General features: G+C 42.0%; 1 protein-coding gene across 13 annotated transcripts in view; it reads right to left on the reverse strand.

The window, feature by feature from the left end:
- TTLL5 (tubulin tyrosine ligase like 5) overlaps positions 1 to 15,929 on the reverse strand; it is a 308,459-nt gene that overhangs the window by 253,397 nt on the left and 39,133 nt on the right. For all 13 annotated transcript variants that reach the window (XM_040226042.1, XM_040226046.1, XM_040226045.1 and 10 more), the window contains exons 10-12: positions 6,522 to 6,623; positions 4,590 to 4,681; positions 3,711 to 3,818 (exon numbers count right to left, since the gene is read on the reverse strand). In XM_040226042.1, the coding sequence (XP_040081976.1) occupies positions 3,711 to 3,818; positions 4,590 to 4,681; positions 6,522 to 6,623 (302 nt within the window). The remainder of the gene's footprint in view (positions 1 to 3,710; positions 3,819 to 4,589; positions 4,682 to 6,521; positions 6,624 to 15,929) is intronic.

The following is a 15,929-nucleotide window of genomic DNA, read 5'->3' on the forward strand; positions in this document are numbered from 1 at the left end:
GACAGCTGGTTCATACGCTCTCGGGCTAGAGGACCGGGGTCATAGCTTGTTACTTCAGCCATCCTCATACACATAGATGAAACCACTGTCAGCAGCAGCATCTTTAAAGGATAGCTAACATCCTGTTGTTTTTGGCTGCTTTTCTCCAACTGCTCAAAAAAAATTAAAAAAGAAAAAAAAAGCTGTTCTCATAGCCAGTTATCTCACATTGCCAATTTCCTAAGCATATTTAAAGGGTTGCTGTTTAATCATATATTTCACATGGTACCACATTTTCAAAATCGTAAATGCAGCAAATATTAAGACTGTCAAAGGTTTGTTTTATTGGGAGAGGCATCAAAAATCCTATTGACCATGATGTCTTGATTGCCAAAACTCCTCTTCTGACCCCTTTTCTCTTAAGCTGAGTTTCTTTCATTTGAGTTCTCCAATGCACTAGCTCTAGGGGGAAGGGACTTAATTTCTCAGGGCCCCAATTTCTTTATTCAGACTAATTATTCTCTGAGGTCCTTTCCAGATGTACAAATTTATTAAAAGGCACCAAGTGGCTAAGTTTCTGGAAGCTTATGAAGGTTCCTGAGTCTACTTTTAAATTCTATTAACACAATGCAGGTATTTGTGTATACTGTCCCGTGTAAAATTTGGTTTGATTAAACCGCCACCTTATCATCTACACCTTGAACATAGCAGGAACTGAGAAAAGTTAACTGCATAAGTAAACAAAGGAATGGGAATATTGAAGATACCTAGAAATATTGTTGGACACTACAAGTGGTAGGGTGGGGAAAAATCAAAGGCCAGAAACACCTGGATACTAATGGAGCGCTCCTGGCAAGGAATCGCATAATGTGGAAGGGCAGAAACAACCACCAAAAGAATATAGTGAACCCCGTCACCCGACTATTGGCTTCCTCTAAAACACCAATGCCCTGTTCAAGCCAAATTCTTCTGGGAAGCTCTCAATTCCTGTTTACTCTAAAACAAATGAAAAAGAGAAGGGAAAAAAAAAAAAATACACACACACAGATTATTCCTTGTAACTTAAACCCCAGGGGAGGTTGGGAACCAGTGGGAGGCAGAGAGATTCACACAAATACACACACGTATACAAAATCATTTCTGATGGGGGGAGGTTAATAAGGCACACAAAATCCCAGGGCTGACAGGAAGTGGAATTAGAACCACAAAAGCCAAGAAGATAGTCAACAGTTTAAAAAACTCCAGATGCACTCAGTTTATTAAAACTGAACACAAGCAGGGAGCCAGGAAGGAGACCCATGGCTGATGAAATAGTCTTACAGGGTATTTCACTGAGTCAGAGAAAGTCACTGCTCATTGCTCATCAGAACTTCTAATGCCATTAAAATCAAGAAATTCTTAAGCTTCCAAAAGGCAATCAGGTAATGAAATAAAACAGAAAACATTCAGAAGAGCTTTTGATGATTTCTAGAACAAAGATTTTCACACTAAGAGCTACTAGAAATTTACTCTCATAGAAAAACCATGTAGATATGGAAAAGAAATACTTATTGTTTTAATCTAATAAGGTGTTTGCAGTTGGAATTATATTTCCCATGCCCCCTCCTCAAAAAGTCTGCAATAATTCTAAGAGCTCTAAGTCCTGACTACACCAGATCCATTGGGAAGCCTACTGTCAGGCCACCACAAGGCAATTAAAGCAAGAACCAATCATTCATTCAACAAACATTTTCCAGACATCCTCCAATAGCAAAAAAATGCTGCTGTGCACAGAAGGAGCAACAGCAAGGGAGACGTTATTGTTGCCATCTTCAGGGAGTAAGACATGTAAACGAGAACTAGAGGACGTGAAGGGGCTGCTGAAGACTTAACAGGAGACTGGGGTCAGGGAGGCTAATTGTGGTGGGAAGCCTTGGGGAAAACATCACCAAAGAAGTGGTACTTGACTTCATCTTGAAAGAAGTCAGTCATCTTTCAGGTAAAGTAACAGGAGAAAGATATTTCAGGCATAGGATAAAAGCAGGTGCAAAGGCAGAGGGTGAGGAGACGAGCCGCAAAGGCCAGGGAGATGGTAAAAGATTTGGTTCAGCAGAAGTGGAGATGGAGGGGAAGGGGAGACACGGTGACTACTAAGAAGCTAAGCTCGGTGGCTACTGATCGGAAGAGAACACAGAGGACCATGTACAGAGCAGCAAGAGCGGGGAGGCGCAGCAGGGCGCTTGGCTGGGCCAGGATTCCTGGAGGGGGCACATCAAGTCGAGTCTCAAGATACAAACAGGAGCTGCAGGGCCGACAGGAGCAGCGTCTTCTAGCTGGACAGTGGCACTTACGCAGAGGCCCAAGGGAATGGAGTCCTCGGGGGCCCCACTGGCTTCTGAAGTGTAAGCGGGGAAATGATACTTCAGAAAAGTCGGCTGGAGTCAGATCCTTAGAGACTTCAAAGCCCTACCAAGTTTCTATTCGTAAGTTAGGTCTAGGGAGCTGCTAAAGGATTTTAGGAGACATGAACATATTTGCATTTTAAAAGAGATACACAGACATCATAACCTCTTCTTTTCCTATATAATTTTAGGTTCTAGTTTATCTATCATCTTCTATTCAGAGTCTCAATTTGTATTCCCTTTATTGAATGCCCCTCAAGGACAGACTGCTATGATAATCTAATATTAAAGAGATCAAGAATTATAATGCCTAATTATAAAAATAACAAAGAAACATTTTTATGGAGTACAAATTAAGGGCCGACAAGTGCCAAGTGCTTTGCACACATCATCTCATTTGATCTCAGGGTGCTCTCAGAAGGTAGGTACCCTCATTATTGCCGTTTTACAGTTGAAGAAACAGGATTAGAGTAACTTGCTGAAAATCAGAAGGGGTGTAGATGGGTCTCAAACTAAGTCTGTCAGGCTCTAACACCCACGTGCTTTACTCTGGTATCCTGTCTCTGGAGCAAGCTGGGACTCTCATAGTCTTACTACTGTATTCCTTTAATTATCCGCCCCATCAATGAGCCTACTGTGTTGCACTAACGCAGCCTGCCACCTGCTGAAAGTCTGTGTGACTGCACAGACACTCGTACCAGCCTTCACTAAGGAGTCACAGCCGCACAGAGAGCAAGTGGGTACAGGCACCCACAGTGCCACAGTCACAGCTGGAGGGTCAGTGGGCAACAGGCTCCCCGTCTGGTAGCTGTGACCTGCTTCCTGCTCCTTCTCTGTGCAATCAGGAAATTAAGGCTGGGAGGGGAGGGGTGGAGGAGGAGAGAGGGAAGAAAGAAGGGGTGGGGTGAGGTGGGGGGGAACTCACTAGAAAGAAGACTAAAACAAAGAGGAGGAGTCATTGGAAAATGGGAGAAAGTACATACTGGTACCAGCCAGAGCTTCTTGGAACAGTTCCCGGTCTGGCTGCCAAAGAGCTCTGGAATATATTTGTTAGAGCTGGATTCCTGTACAGTCCGTTGGAGACTTTTTCTGATTGCACTCTGACAAAGAGACCCACACTTTCAGTTCCAATCCCTGCTTCCCACACAGAAAGCCGGTTAGTCCTCAGGGGACCTCCAACTAAGCTCACCACTGGCCTCTTCATATGCTACACGAGTTTAGAAACGAAAGAAATGTCCACCACACACCTTTGACTCCTGTAGAATCACTAAGCCGCTCTACCCCACGATCCCATCCCAACTTCCCGAGCCCCTTTTCACAAAATACGTTAAGCTTCTTGAGTCTCCTTACCAAAACAACTGCTCCGATGAGGAACAAAGGTTTTACAGGCTGTGGCAATAGCTAGTTCAGCAGAGATTATAGTCTTAATGATCAGGTCCTCTACATGGGCCATCAGTGCTACAAAGGAAAAAAAGAAAAAACACTATAATGCACGGATTAGGACTGGATTCCAGAACACAGTGTAATTATAAAAGCACACGTGCTCATTCAAAGAAGTCTCCAAGTGGCATGTGAATGGTGCTCCAGGACAAGGCATGCATGTGAACAGAGGGACGCAGGCAAGAATGGAGGTCCTGGGGGATGCACTCAAGTGGCCTCCAACGACAAGAGACAGACTGGAAAAGGAGTCTTCCCCTCTTCTTATTCTCCTCCTCTCACCCTGCCCTTTGTGGACTGAATCAGGCCTGCAAGCACAGTTTCTCATTTTGCTCAAGGCTCAGTGATAGTGTCCACTTTGATTCAGAGCCCTTGTACTCAAATTTGATCCTGTCTGTTCTCTAATTCAACAACATGAACGAGAGAAACTGCCTGAGGAAAATCTGAACTCAGGGCCGATACAGAGATAAGACAATTTGTTATATCAATCTAAAAAGCTGACAGTAGTTTAGTGAGAGCACTTTAATAGTCAAGAAGGAATATCTCACTGAAGACCTAGGAAAAAGTTGTCTTCCAAACTAGAAACAAGAAAAGGGATTTGGGGAGCCACGATAAGTAAGCCCGTTGTTCTCTGTCTTGTAAAGGGCAGGAAAAATTAGCACTAAGAACCATGACCCCATTAGACATCTATCTCAGCGACACTTTCAGAAGTAGAGAGAAAGACTCCTGGTAAGAGACAATAGTAAAGCGAGGCAAGGAGAGAAGTCGGGAAGGAACAGGCCCGGCACTCACCAGTTGTGTCTCTGCCTTCTTGTTTCAGATACCGGAGCATAGCACTCATGCTCCACTTGTTCCCATAATCCTCCACTTCCGGATCATCACAACTAAAACAGATTCATGGATCAAGGTCACATAGGCAACCAGGCCTGCCTCTAGAAATAAGAGTTTTCAAATAGCATTCTTTCCTTCTAAGTCTTTAGAAAAATCTTCCTTTTACTGACTTCCATTCACCCATTTTTTTTTCCTTGGTCCTTTTTTGTCATATCTGCCCTTCTACCAGTTTCTTCCATCAACATGAAAATCCATATAGTAACAGCTCACCTTAATGAAGGAGGTTGGGGAAAAAGAAGGCAAAATCCTCCTTAACTAAACATGATGCATCATGAATGAGTAGAACAAATTTGTGAATGTGAACAAATTTAAGGATGGTCACAATGCATTAAATAGACTGAAATGGTTTGGGATACTAACCTGTCCTTTGAGGTAAGTGTCACATGTGCCCACAAAACAACCTCTAATGCCATTTTCAGACCAGAACTGAGTCTCTTGGGCTAGTGAGCTAATCTTGTTTAGCATTTTAATGAGCTAACCCCGAACGGAACCGTGTTGGCATCTGAAGCAAGCTCCCTTCTGTCAAGTAGTAGACATGGCTTTTTTGGATACCTTTTGAGGTATCACCCAAGAGAGAACTCTCCAGGGCGACAATTGGAGCAATGAAGTACACCACTGCTACAGCCACAAACAGGGTACATTCCCAGACTGCTGGAAGGGTTTTGCAATCTGAAACCTATATTTTACAGCTGCCCCTTATTCCCCACCATCAGCCCTCAACCTACCAGTTGCATCTTAGCCCATCTTCCAAAGTCCAGGATACTGTACCTTCCACCAATTCCAAACACCGGTCACAGGACACTCAATGAAATCTATACAGCTCTGGCAACTACGCCATCACTTCCAGATTCCTTTCTTTCTTTCCTTGGACCTTCTAGGGACCTATTTTTAGTCTCAGTAGAAAGTAACTGTTTGGGTTTCTTTTTTATTTTTCCATTTTCTGGCAAAATTATCAGGATGAAAGAAAACAGAGCAGAAAGAATATTTCCACACAGCTGGGCTGGTACTCTGTTCCACTGAATCTTTTTCTGAGATGGCCTCATTTCTTTTCTTATTTAATTTATTCCTAACATTTTTCCCCTGATCATAAAAATGTTTTAGAAAAACTTAGGAAATACATAAAAGCACAGAGAAGACAACAGATATCCTCCACCCATAATCCCATCCATTACAGTTGAGGACTATTCACATTTTAAAATCAGTCCTTCTAGTTTTCTTCTCTCCCCCACACTCCCTCAAGGTGGGAGGGGGGGAATCAGCTTTAGTTATCCTATGTATAAGAAGGATAGGATCCTATCCTTCCACAAAAGAAGTGAAATTGCACACACTGTAGAGTAACCTGCTTCTTCCCCCAGACAATGTACAGGGATGAACATTCTTGTCTCTGAACCTGTGTGCATACCCTTTGTTATTTCTTAAGGTTAAGTTCCTAGAAATAGAATTGCTGGGTCAAAGGGCACAGTATTTTTGAAGCTTTTGATACATTTCGCCAAGTGCTGAAATGACCTAACTTCTTGACTTCTAAAAAGTTCCATATGCCTAGAAAATTCCCACCTCTAAGTCAAGTGACGGAACTTAACAATGAGGAAGACGAAACTTGGGAAGGCAGGCATATTTTGGTGGAGAAAGGGGACACTGTGGCCGGGCAATCAATGGAGAAGCCATAGCAGGTGAGCCTCAAAACGGCATGAAACGACTCTTAACAGCTCTACTCTCAGTTACATGGATATAAAGGTGAAGTTCTCCTCCAGTGCAATAGGGTGACTTTGTACTTCTCCAGCACCTGCCTCTGAGGCTGACCTCCCTGGCTCCTAGCTCAGGGACAGTCAGTACCTGACATAGTCTCCACTCTTCTTATTCACACTGTAATTGGTCAGGTGCATGAACTGGTTCCGAATGTTCTTGGCTCCTTGGTCATATCGCACGGTTGCAAACCTGATAAAGGAGATACAGGTTAAATATCAGCAATAGGGCTTCAGTAAAACATAGGATCAATGAGATATTAATAAAGAGAGGGTGGCATCTGCTCAAACACCAAGTGCTTATTAAGTGCCAACTCCCATGCTAAGTGTTTCATGTATAACATCACATTTAATTCAACCATTAAAGCAGTTCTTTCAAGTAGGGATGTGTAACTTTTTTGATATGAACATTAAAATATGACTTGGAAGATTAAGTAACTTGCCCCAAATCACACTGACTCCAAAATCCACGTTCTTAACCATGGATGTTTTCTGATATAAAATCTCAGCCTGATAGGAAGGATTAAAGTGAAAATAAACTTATTCACAATCAGGGAAACTGAGTATAGGATACTACAGATGACAGCACATTAGCTGGTCAGAAAGCACTTGAGTGTCTATGCAATAGCACCTGGTACTAAGGCATTCGATGGAAAACATTATGCCAAAAGGAAAAAAAGGACAGTATAATAATATATAGACTTAGAACTCAGAGCCACAGGAAGAAAAAAAAAAATCTATAAAATTAAGAAAATAATGGCAGCGTTAATAGCATACAAAGGCTAGGTCTACAGAATGGCATAAATGTAAGCATAGAGTGGATTAATTCCTGAATTTGGAATGAAGGCAAAAAGAGGGATTAAACATGGAGTCCACTGAAAACAGAGCAGCAATCTGATATTCTGGACTGCTGTCAAAAGAAGACCAAAGTATAAAATACATGTGCCTCTGAAGGAAGTAGCCAAGGAGAGAGAAAACTTTCCAGTGATGCTCAACATCAACAAAAGGACACTCGAGTTGAATGGTTATGGTAAATATCATCCCCTGTTTACATACCACTCTAACCGTATCACCCCCTTCACTAAAGCAGTTGTCCCAAGGGGCACATCCAAGCGTGTGAAAAAAAATCCTGGAAGGCCACAAGTTTATTTTCATATGATTTGCAAATTATTTACATGTGCTTACTCAGACTATGAAGTCAATATGAATTTTTACCACATTAAAGGACAGCATTTAAAATTTCTCTTTTCCTCTATTTCTTCTCACTCACCCACTATCTCTGTTCCTTAATTCCCCGTACGAGAAATATACAAGAGCCAAAAAAAGAAGAGTGGAAAAACGACAAACCCTCAAAACTAAAATAAACAAACATGAGGCCAGGAAGAAGGATGTGGACAAAGAGAAAATGTTGACCAGGCATGCACAGCTAAAGGACAAGAGTCTGATTGCACGAGAAGGACCTCAGATTTTCCAGAAACTTCCGGCAATTATCACTTAACTTCAGCCATGTCATTCTGTGGTGAGTAAACCTTACCTATATATCCCCACCTTCCTTCTTCAGAGATTCTTCAATGAAGAGGGAACCAGTCATTCTCTGAATTCTTGTGCACTGTGAAGGGGGCCCATGCAGGCCCTGCAGAGGCAGCCTGCCTCAACCAGACATTACCTCACAGAGACATACCTCCTGCCATCTCTCCCCCAAAATAATGATTTAGAAGGAGGAAAAAAGGTTCTGCTTCAGAGAAAGAGGTTTTTCACCTCTTCTAAATTCAAGTATCTGATCTAATTTGGTCAACAATGTGAAAAGATTGGCAAAGGCCTGGCAGTTAACCGTAAATTGGTACCCAACACATCTGTCGTCCCTACACTCCTTTTTTCAATAGGACTACATATCTAAAAAAAAAAAAAAAAAAGTTTTCTTCTTCATCCTAGTCTTCCTTTTCGCTGGAGCATTTATGTTCTAAAACTCAGCAAGGACAAGATTATTTATGTTACAGTTCTACAGAGCATAAGCAGAAGTAAGAAGAGAAAACAAAAACAAAAAACCTGAACCCAATGGAAAAGTTACCCAAAAGGGCAAAAGTGCTACTTTCTTTATCTCAGTCAGCTGAACAAGGAACGGAGAAGACCAGGGAGAGGAAAGGCAGGCGCACGTGACCTCTGTCCTCCTGTCCCAGGAGGTTCTTACGGTCCTCACTAAAACAGGATGAAACAGACCCTGTTCATCTCTGATAACCATTTTCCCACATTTTCCTCTTATTTCTAGACCAAAGGTCCCACTAATTTTAGATCTGGCCTACTACCCAAGTTCTAGTTAACCTACAAAGATTGTTTTTTGTTTTAAAATTTGAATAACTCGGCCATCATTTAAAATTGAGACCTTTCTTCCTCAAGCCCAGTGGCAGGCAGGGCCCACATGAGGAAGATGGTGGACAGGATGGGAAGGCAGCCCAGAGGCAATACAAGGAGGTTATCTAAGCAGGGTGGTGGCCCCACAGGGGTCAAAGTTCACTCAAGGAGGGCATCTGAATGGGGTGGTAACAGGAAGGTTGGAGATTGGCTACATGTGAGGGAACTGAGTAAATACGTGTGTTGAAGATAACAGAAGTCAGATTCCTCACCGTTGGAAAAAAAGGCAAAAAATACGGAAAGGGAGAAAATGAACATAAATCCGGTTAGTTTTGAGGTAAAATTGGAGGTGTTCACCTGACCTCTTGCTTTTCAATACAGAGATATAGAAAAAAAATAAAGATGTGAATGTCTGTGTATGTGTACATGTAGGTCTATCTATACACAGATTTCCTGGGTCTGTCCACTGCACGACCCTCAGCGTAGACGCAGCTCAGAGCAGTGAGCATGTCCAGCACCTGCATCTGGATCCCCATTAAGGGGCTTCTCAGATGGCTTCTCAGATGGCTCCGTGGCAACGAATCCGCCTGCTAACGCAGGAGCCACAGTGAGACACGAGTTCCATCCCTAGGTGGGGAAGACCCTGTGGAGGAGGAAAATGGCAACCCACTCCAATATTCGTGCAAGGATAACCCCATGGATAGAGGCCCTGGGTGGGCTACAGTACGTGGGGTCTCAAAGAGTCAGACATGACTGAGCATGCACACACCTGATCCTCCATTAAAAGCAACCATTGCTCCTTGGAGATAATGGTTGATTCAGGTCTGGGCAGAGAAAGAAGATGAGCCTGAAATATCTTGTGCTTAAAGAATGAGGGGACACATCAAAAGAACACCAAAGTCAGCTTACAGGAACTCCCACTGGCCAAATCTGGAGCACTTTGAGCATCAAAATAAATCATGAGAGTAAAGGATCATAACCCATTAAGTCCACATTGGTGTATAGAAACAAATGAATAAATGAATAGGATGGAGAGAAAACTCTTCCTGGGGCTAAAATGCCAAATAATACAAGTAAAAGTATGATGGGATTAGAAATTCATCACTGGACAACCATCACAGTAATCATTCATTCAAGTAAGAAACATCAATGAATATTAAAATTGGGTGAAAATGTGATGAGGAATGACATTTTACATGGTCTCAAAGTATCTCTTCATAAGATATTAATATATATCAATTACAGGGGGAAAACAAAGCAATTTTACAGTGGAGAAATCTGCCAGATGTTGTCCTAAGTGTCAAACACCACTAAATAATTGTCATATACCATCAGATTTAATGCAGTGAGAACATGGCATCACTTCTGTGACATTCTGGCCAAAAATATATAGGCTGAGTCTAATAATGAAAAAATAACAGACAAACCTGAATTGAAGGCCATTCTACAAAAAGATCAGCCTAAATCTTCAAAAATGCTAGTCCTGAATGTCAAGGAAAGGCAGAGTACACACTCCAAATCAAAGAAGACTAAAGGGATGTGACAGCTAAATATAATATGTGATCCTGAGTTTGGACCCTTGTATTATAAAGAAAACTATCAGGACAGTTGGCCAAATTTGAATGGGGTTCTCAGAAGAAAGGGAAAAGGCAGTTCTTCATACTATTTTTACAGCTCTTCTATAACATCAAAATGGCTTCATAATTAAAAGTCTAAAAACTTTTAATTTTATCAACAAAAATAAGTTTCTCTTATTTTTAATAATAATAATAATAAAACTTAGGTTTTTTTCAGCCTCCCTTAAACAGCCAGAAGATTTGGCAATACCACCTGTTCTAGTCCATTCAGGCTGCCATAACAAAATACCATAAACTGCATTAACTGTGAAGCTTATAAACAACAGAAATTTATTTCCATTGGCTGGAAGTCCAGGGTCCAGATGCAGGCAGACAGACAGCACCTTCCTGTTGTATCCTCACTAGGTGGAAGGGGTAAAGAATCTCTCCAGGACCTTTTTTATAAAAGGGCACTCATCATATTTGTGAGGGCTTCACCCTCATGACCTAATCCCCCCCAAAGCCCCCACCTCCTAATACCTTGGAGGGGAGGGGTTAGGATTTCAACATATGAACTTGGGAGACCACATTCAGACCACAGGACCAGCACTACCACACATCAGTTACTTACTGCCATGAACAAACAGTAACGGCCCTTCAGGTGGGACGTGCGATCTACTGTTCTCCAGTCTCCAACCAGCCCACTTATTCAGTGAATGTCCTTGTAAGCATTCTGGTCTGTGACTTCTGATTTAGATTTTTACATATCAAACTTCACTCTATTTAGGTCTGAAAGCATCAACAAGTTTCTTTACTAGAATTAAACTCCTCTACTAGATGGGTACCCTAGATGGGCTTCTCTGGGGGCTCAGAATCCTCCTGCCCATGCCGGAGTCACAGGAGACGCAGGTTTGATCCCTGACTTCGGAAGATCCCCTGGAGAAGGAAATGGCAACCCACTCCAGTATTCTTGCCTGGGAAATCCCATGGACAGAGGAGCCTGGCAAAGAGTTGGACATGACTTAGCAAATAAACAACAACTTTATAAATACTTCTCTCCTAACACATACTGAAATTTACATCATTAATTAAGTCTTGAACCTTCCTCTTAATGAAATCAAAATTTAGGAACAGTTCTCAAGACAGAACCTGGAGAAGGAAATGGCAACCCCACTCCAGTATTCTTGCCTGGGGAATTCCATGGACAGAGAGAGAAGCCTGGCAGGCTACAGTCCATGGGGCCGCAATAGTCGGATACGACTTAGCAACTAAACCACCACCTCAAGACAGAATTTCATAGCCTTGACCTTTAAACCAAACTAAAGAAAGAGTAGAAAACAAAAAGGGAGACAGTGGGGTAGGGGGATGTCTGCTTTCTTTGCCAAATCTGAAACCCTGGTACTATTTCACAACCTATTGATGAATAGAGGACTATATGCCCTTTTCTCACTTTTTTATTTTGTGACACTAAAATATATATCATCTTTATTCTGACAATGCATTCGTAAATAAAAACCATTTCCTTTTTGCTTTCTAATGTTTCTCAGTAAGAATCAAGACAATGATAATAATTTGTCTCAAACTCCTGAGTGTGAATGTGAAGGAAAGGGTTTTGGCATTAGACATATAGGAGGTACCTGACCAACACTAACTAAAACTACACTTGGAGTTGCTCGTTCAGGGACTTGACCAACATGGGACTCAAACGGGAAAAGAAATCACAGTTAGTGGGGTCTTTTGCAAACTCTCTTCCCTCATTCTAAAACTACTTTGTTCTTCTATGAATATGACACCATAGTCAGAGTCATAGGGAGTCCAGATGGAGGACAGTTAAAACCGCACCCCGAGCCCGCTTTGATAGCTACATATTCTAACAAACATTCACCACCACTGTACAAAGTAAGAGGAGGCCAGCTCCCAGGAGACCCTGGCTGTGGCACACGTGTTATCTTTCAGCAGGTGGAACCCGTTCAGAGCCAGAAAGGCCTGGAGGATGCAGAGACGGCACCTTGGGCAGTCTTGCCAGAAGCCACTGGGTTTCATCCTGGCCTGACCCAGAAAAATCTTATGGAAGAGAACGAGAGGCCCACCAGCTCTCTGATCTGCTGTCAACCAGCTGCGGCCGGAGACTGCCAAAGTGCTGCAATGACTAGGCAGCGCCCTGCGGAGCCGTCTGGGAGGGGATTACCAGCCTGATCCTCTGCTCTTTGGAGCCAGAAATGACTCAAACTTCACAAACAGCCGGGGCCTGCCAGGGAGGGTGACAATGAGTGCTGGAGAGGGTTTTCTCCCCCTGGTTGGTGTCTCTTCCCCCCTTCTCGCTGTGGTGGCAGATTCTGGACAGTGTGCAGCCTGTGAGGTAATCTGAATTCCTTGGCAACCGGCAAGTACCTGAATTCTTTCAAAACCACAGGAATCCAGCAGAGAAAAGGTAAATATCCCTGCGGAGCCAGTGTTAATTAGCAAGGAAGGCTACTGAAGAAGGAACTGGGGGTGGGGGAGGAAGGGAGAGGCATTTCAAATGCTTTGGGATCTTTTCTCAATTTCCACTGAATAATATGGCCGAGGCAGAAGAGGGGCGGTCCCCGACTTGGGCCTTGTCAGGGTCCCCTCCTCCCAGGTCAGAGCGTGGGTGGAACTCTCCTGGTTCCCTGGATGGACACTTTCATTTCCCCCCAGTGGCCAGCGCTACCTATCTTTGGGTCACCAGATAGCACATTTGGTTTTCAACTCAATTTGGTTTTAGGTTTGTTTTTTTTTTCAACTTTTTATTTTTCTTGTTTCAGTGAAAATTTGGCTATTAGTTTTGCCTCCAAAAGGGCCTCGTCAAATCATTTAGACCACATACTGGATCCACCTAAAACTGTAAAATCCAGGACAAAGTCTTTTTGGATTCCACCTCTGAAAAAGAACCTACACCATTTTGGTAGAGAACAGCACCCCTCTCTGGAAACTTGAGTGTCCCCTGCTGGTGCAAAACAGCAGCAACACACACGTGAAACTCACAAGAAGGAAGGGGCAAAATGCTGGACTCAAATACCACTAACACAGTTTTTTTTTAAGTCTCAAAAATTGGCTCACATATAAGAAAAACGATGAGAGTTTTTCTACTTCCTATGTAAACAAAGCAAGGACAAATCAAATGATTTATCTAGAAAGAACCTACTTTGGGTCTTCTTCTTTAGCAAATTTAAGAATGTAAAGAATTTACACAAAATTCTTTTTTCAGAGAACTGTCTTGTAAAAAGAACTTAATCTTTCTGTCACTTAAACATGAATTTTGAGGCCCCAAATGGAAGTGATAAGGGATAAAATCATTCTTTTCTAAAGAAGGAAACCAATTACATTGCCACTGGTTCTGTCTCTTTAGGAAAGATTATGGTTTTCCTTGCTGAGCCTCAAAGTAAAATGGTCTAGTGATCTCATCCCGAACTGATTATCTGCAGTAATGTCTATTTAAAACACACGTGACCCAAGATTACTAGAGGCTGCAGAGCTGGAGATGCTGTAGACTATTGTTGAATGTAATGACACAGTCAAACGGCTTCTGAGGATTAAAAAGCAGCAGATGAATGCCAAGATACACAGTGGTTAAGACACAGGGACTTAGGCACATGGAAGCTATTGCGCAGAGCATATGCACCCTCCCAGGACTAATAGCCTATCATAATGAACCATTGTAAGGATTTTACATTCGCCTATACTTTCAGGTAAAATAAGCCAAAGCCTTGAAAATTCACATTTTTTTGTTCAACTTAACCCAAATTTTTACAAAGTTGTTTTCCAAATTATTCCGAGGAAGAGCATCCATTTTTAAAATATACATATATATATATACTCAGTTCCAGCTGGAGGCAAGAGACAAGAGTTACTCAGTTCAGTGGTTTCTGACTTCCAACAGTCAAAGCACTTGCAGGTCTGTAGTAAACTCTATAATAAATATCATTACTGCTCTCATTTCATGTCTGAATGACTGAGACTTAAAATGACACCAAATTTTACCAATAGAGAGGGTGTTAATATTGTGGGTGAAATACCTTTGGAATAATAGGCAAAACATAGTGCAATGAGATCCTGGAAAACAGTGAGCATAACCTGAGGTCTTCTCCCCATTCACGAAATCCAGTCTAGACTAGATATTCAGTGCTGATCCTCACGTTCTATGTGACTCCTCCCCCAACTACCAAAGAACAAGAACGTCAGAACATGAAGATTGTTTTGTGTGGCTACGGGTGTCCACCCAGGTCATCTTATCCTAATTCTGCAACAAGCACAATAAATGACATTTAATAGAAATATAATGATGGACATTAACAGCTGGTTTAAAATGTACAAATATAGGCTCTCATGAACCCTCTTAAAAAAAAACAAAAAGAGGTCCAGTTTAGTACATTACCATATATCAAATAGATAGCCAATGGGAATTCGCAGTAGGACTCAGGGAACTCAAGCTGGGGCTCTGTAACAACCTACAAGGGTGGGATGGGGAGGGAAGTGGGCGGGAGGCTCAGAAGGGAGGTGACATATGTATACCTATGGCTGATTCATGCTGATGTTTGGCAGAAACTCATACAAGACCATACAGCAATTATCCTTCAATTAAAGGTAAATAAATTTTAAAAATAAAAGAAGTCCAGTTTAGAACTTACAATTGCAGGGGGAAAGAGACAGCTAGGGAGTTTGGGATGGACATATACATGCTACTATATTTAAAGTGAATAACCAACGGGGACCTACTATAGGACATGAAACTCTGCTCAACATTAGGTGACAGCCTGGATGGGAGGCGAGTTTTGGGGAGAATGAGTTCCTTTGCTGTTCACCTGCAATTATCACAATGTTGTTAAACAGCTATACTCCAATACAAAATAAAAAGTTAAAAAAAAAAAAAAAGAAGTCCAGTTTATGGCAGGACACAATCAGTTCCTGAGAAGGGTACAGGAGACAAGGTGAATGAGGATGAGTGGAGGTGAAGAAGCTCATGACACACACAGGAGGGAAGCTCAGACATCTCAAATTACAAAAGGGACCCTCAGCACTTTATACACTAAGGGGCCCATTTCACTGTCTTCTCATTCTAGGTAATATACTCAGCTTTTATCCTTATACATCAAAATCTGAGAGCACAAGTGTCTCAAAACACTACAGAAAACTTTCCCAGGAAAATCTGATTAGAGTTAGTAGTTTGCGCCCAGATACCTGGTTCAGCCCTTTATCTAAAAACTGAGAAATGTTTTAGTTTTTCTCCCCCTCAATTTTCAAGGAACCAGAGATCAGAATTAGGGTGCTTCGGTGGCCATCAGTGTTCCCAGGATTCAAACTCAAAAATCTTAGTAAAGAATATAGCCGGGCTTATAAATGCTGTCAGTGCCATCTAGAGGCAAAGGGAAGACAGACACGGCTCAAGCAGTTAGAATCCAGTTGACTGTTCTCACCCTCTGGCTCCAGTCACAGGATGTATCAAAAATGTCTGAGTCTAAAACATATTCAAAATATGATTCTAAAAGAACAGTTCAGAATATAGTAATATATGTCAAAACACCAATAATTATTCAAGGTAATTATTCACCAATTCTTTTATTCAAGGTATTTCT

Source organism: Oryx dammah, unplaced genomic scaffold (genome assembly GCF_014754425.2).
Source record: "Oryx dammah isolate SB20612 unplaced genomic scaffold, SCBI_Odam_1.1 HiC_scaffold_26, whole genome shotgun sequence".
Taxonomy (NCBI): Eukaryota; Metazoa; Chordata; class Mammalia; order Artiodactyla; family Bovidae; genus Oryx; species Oryx dammah.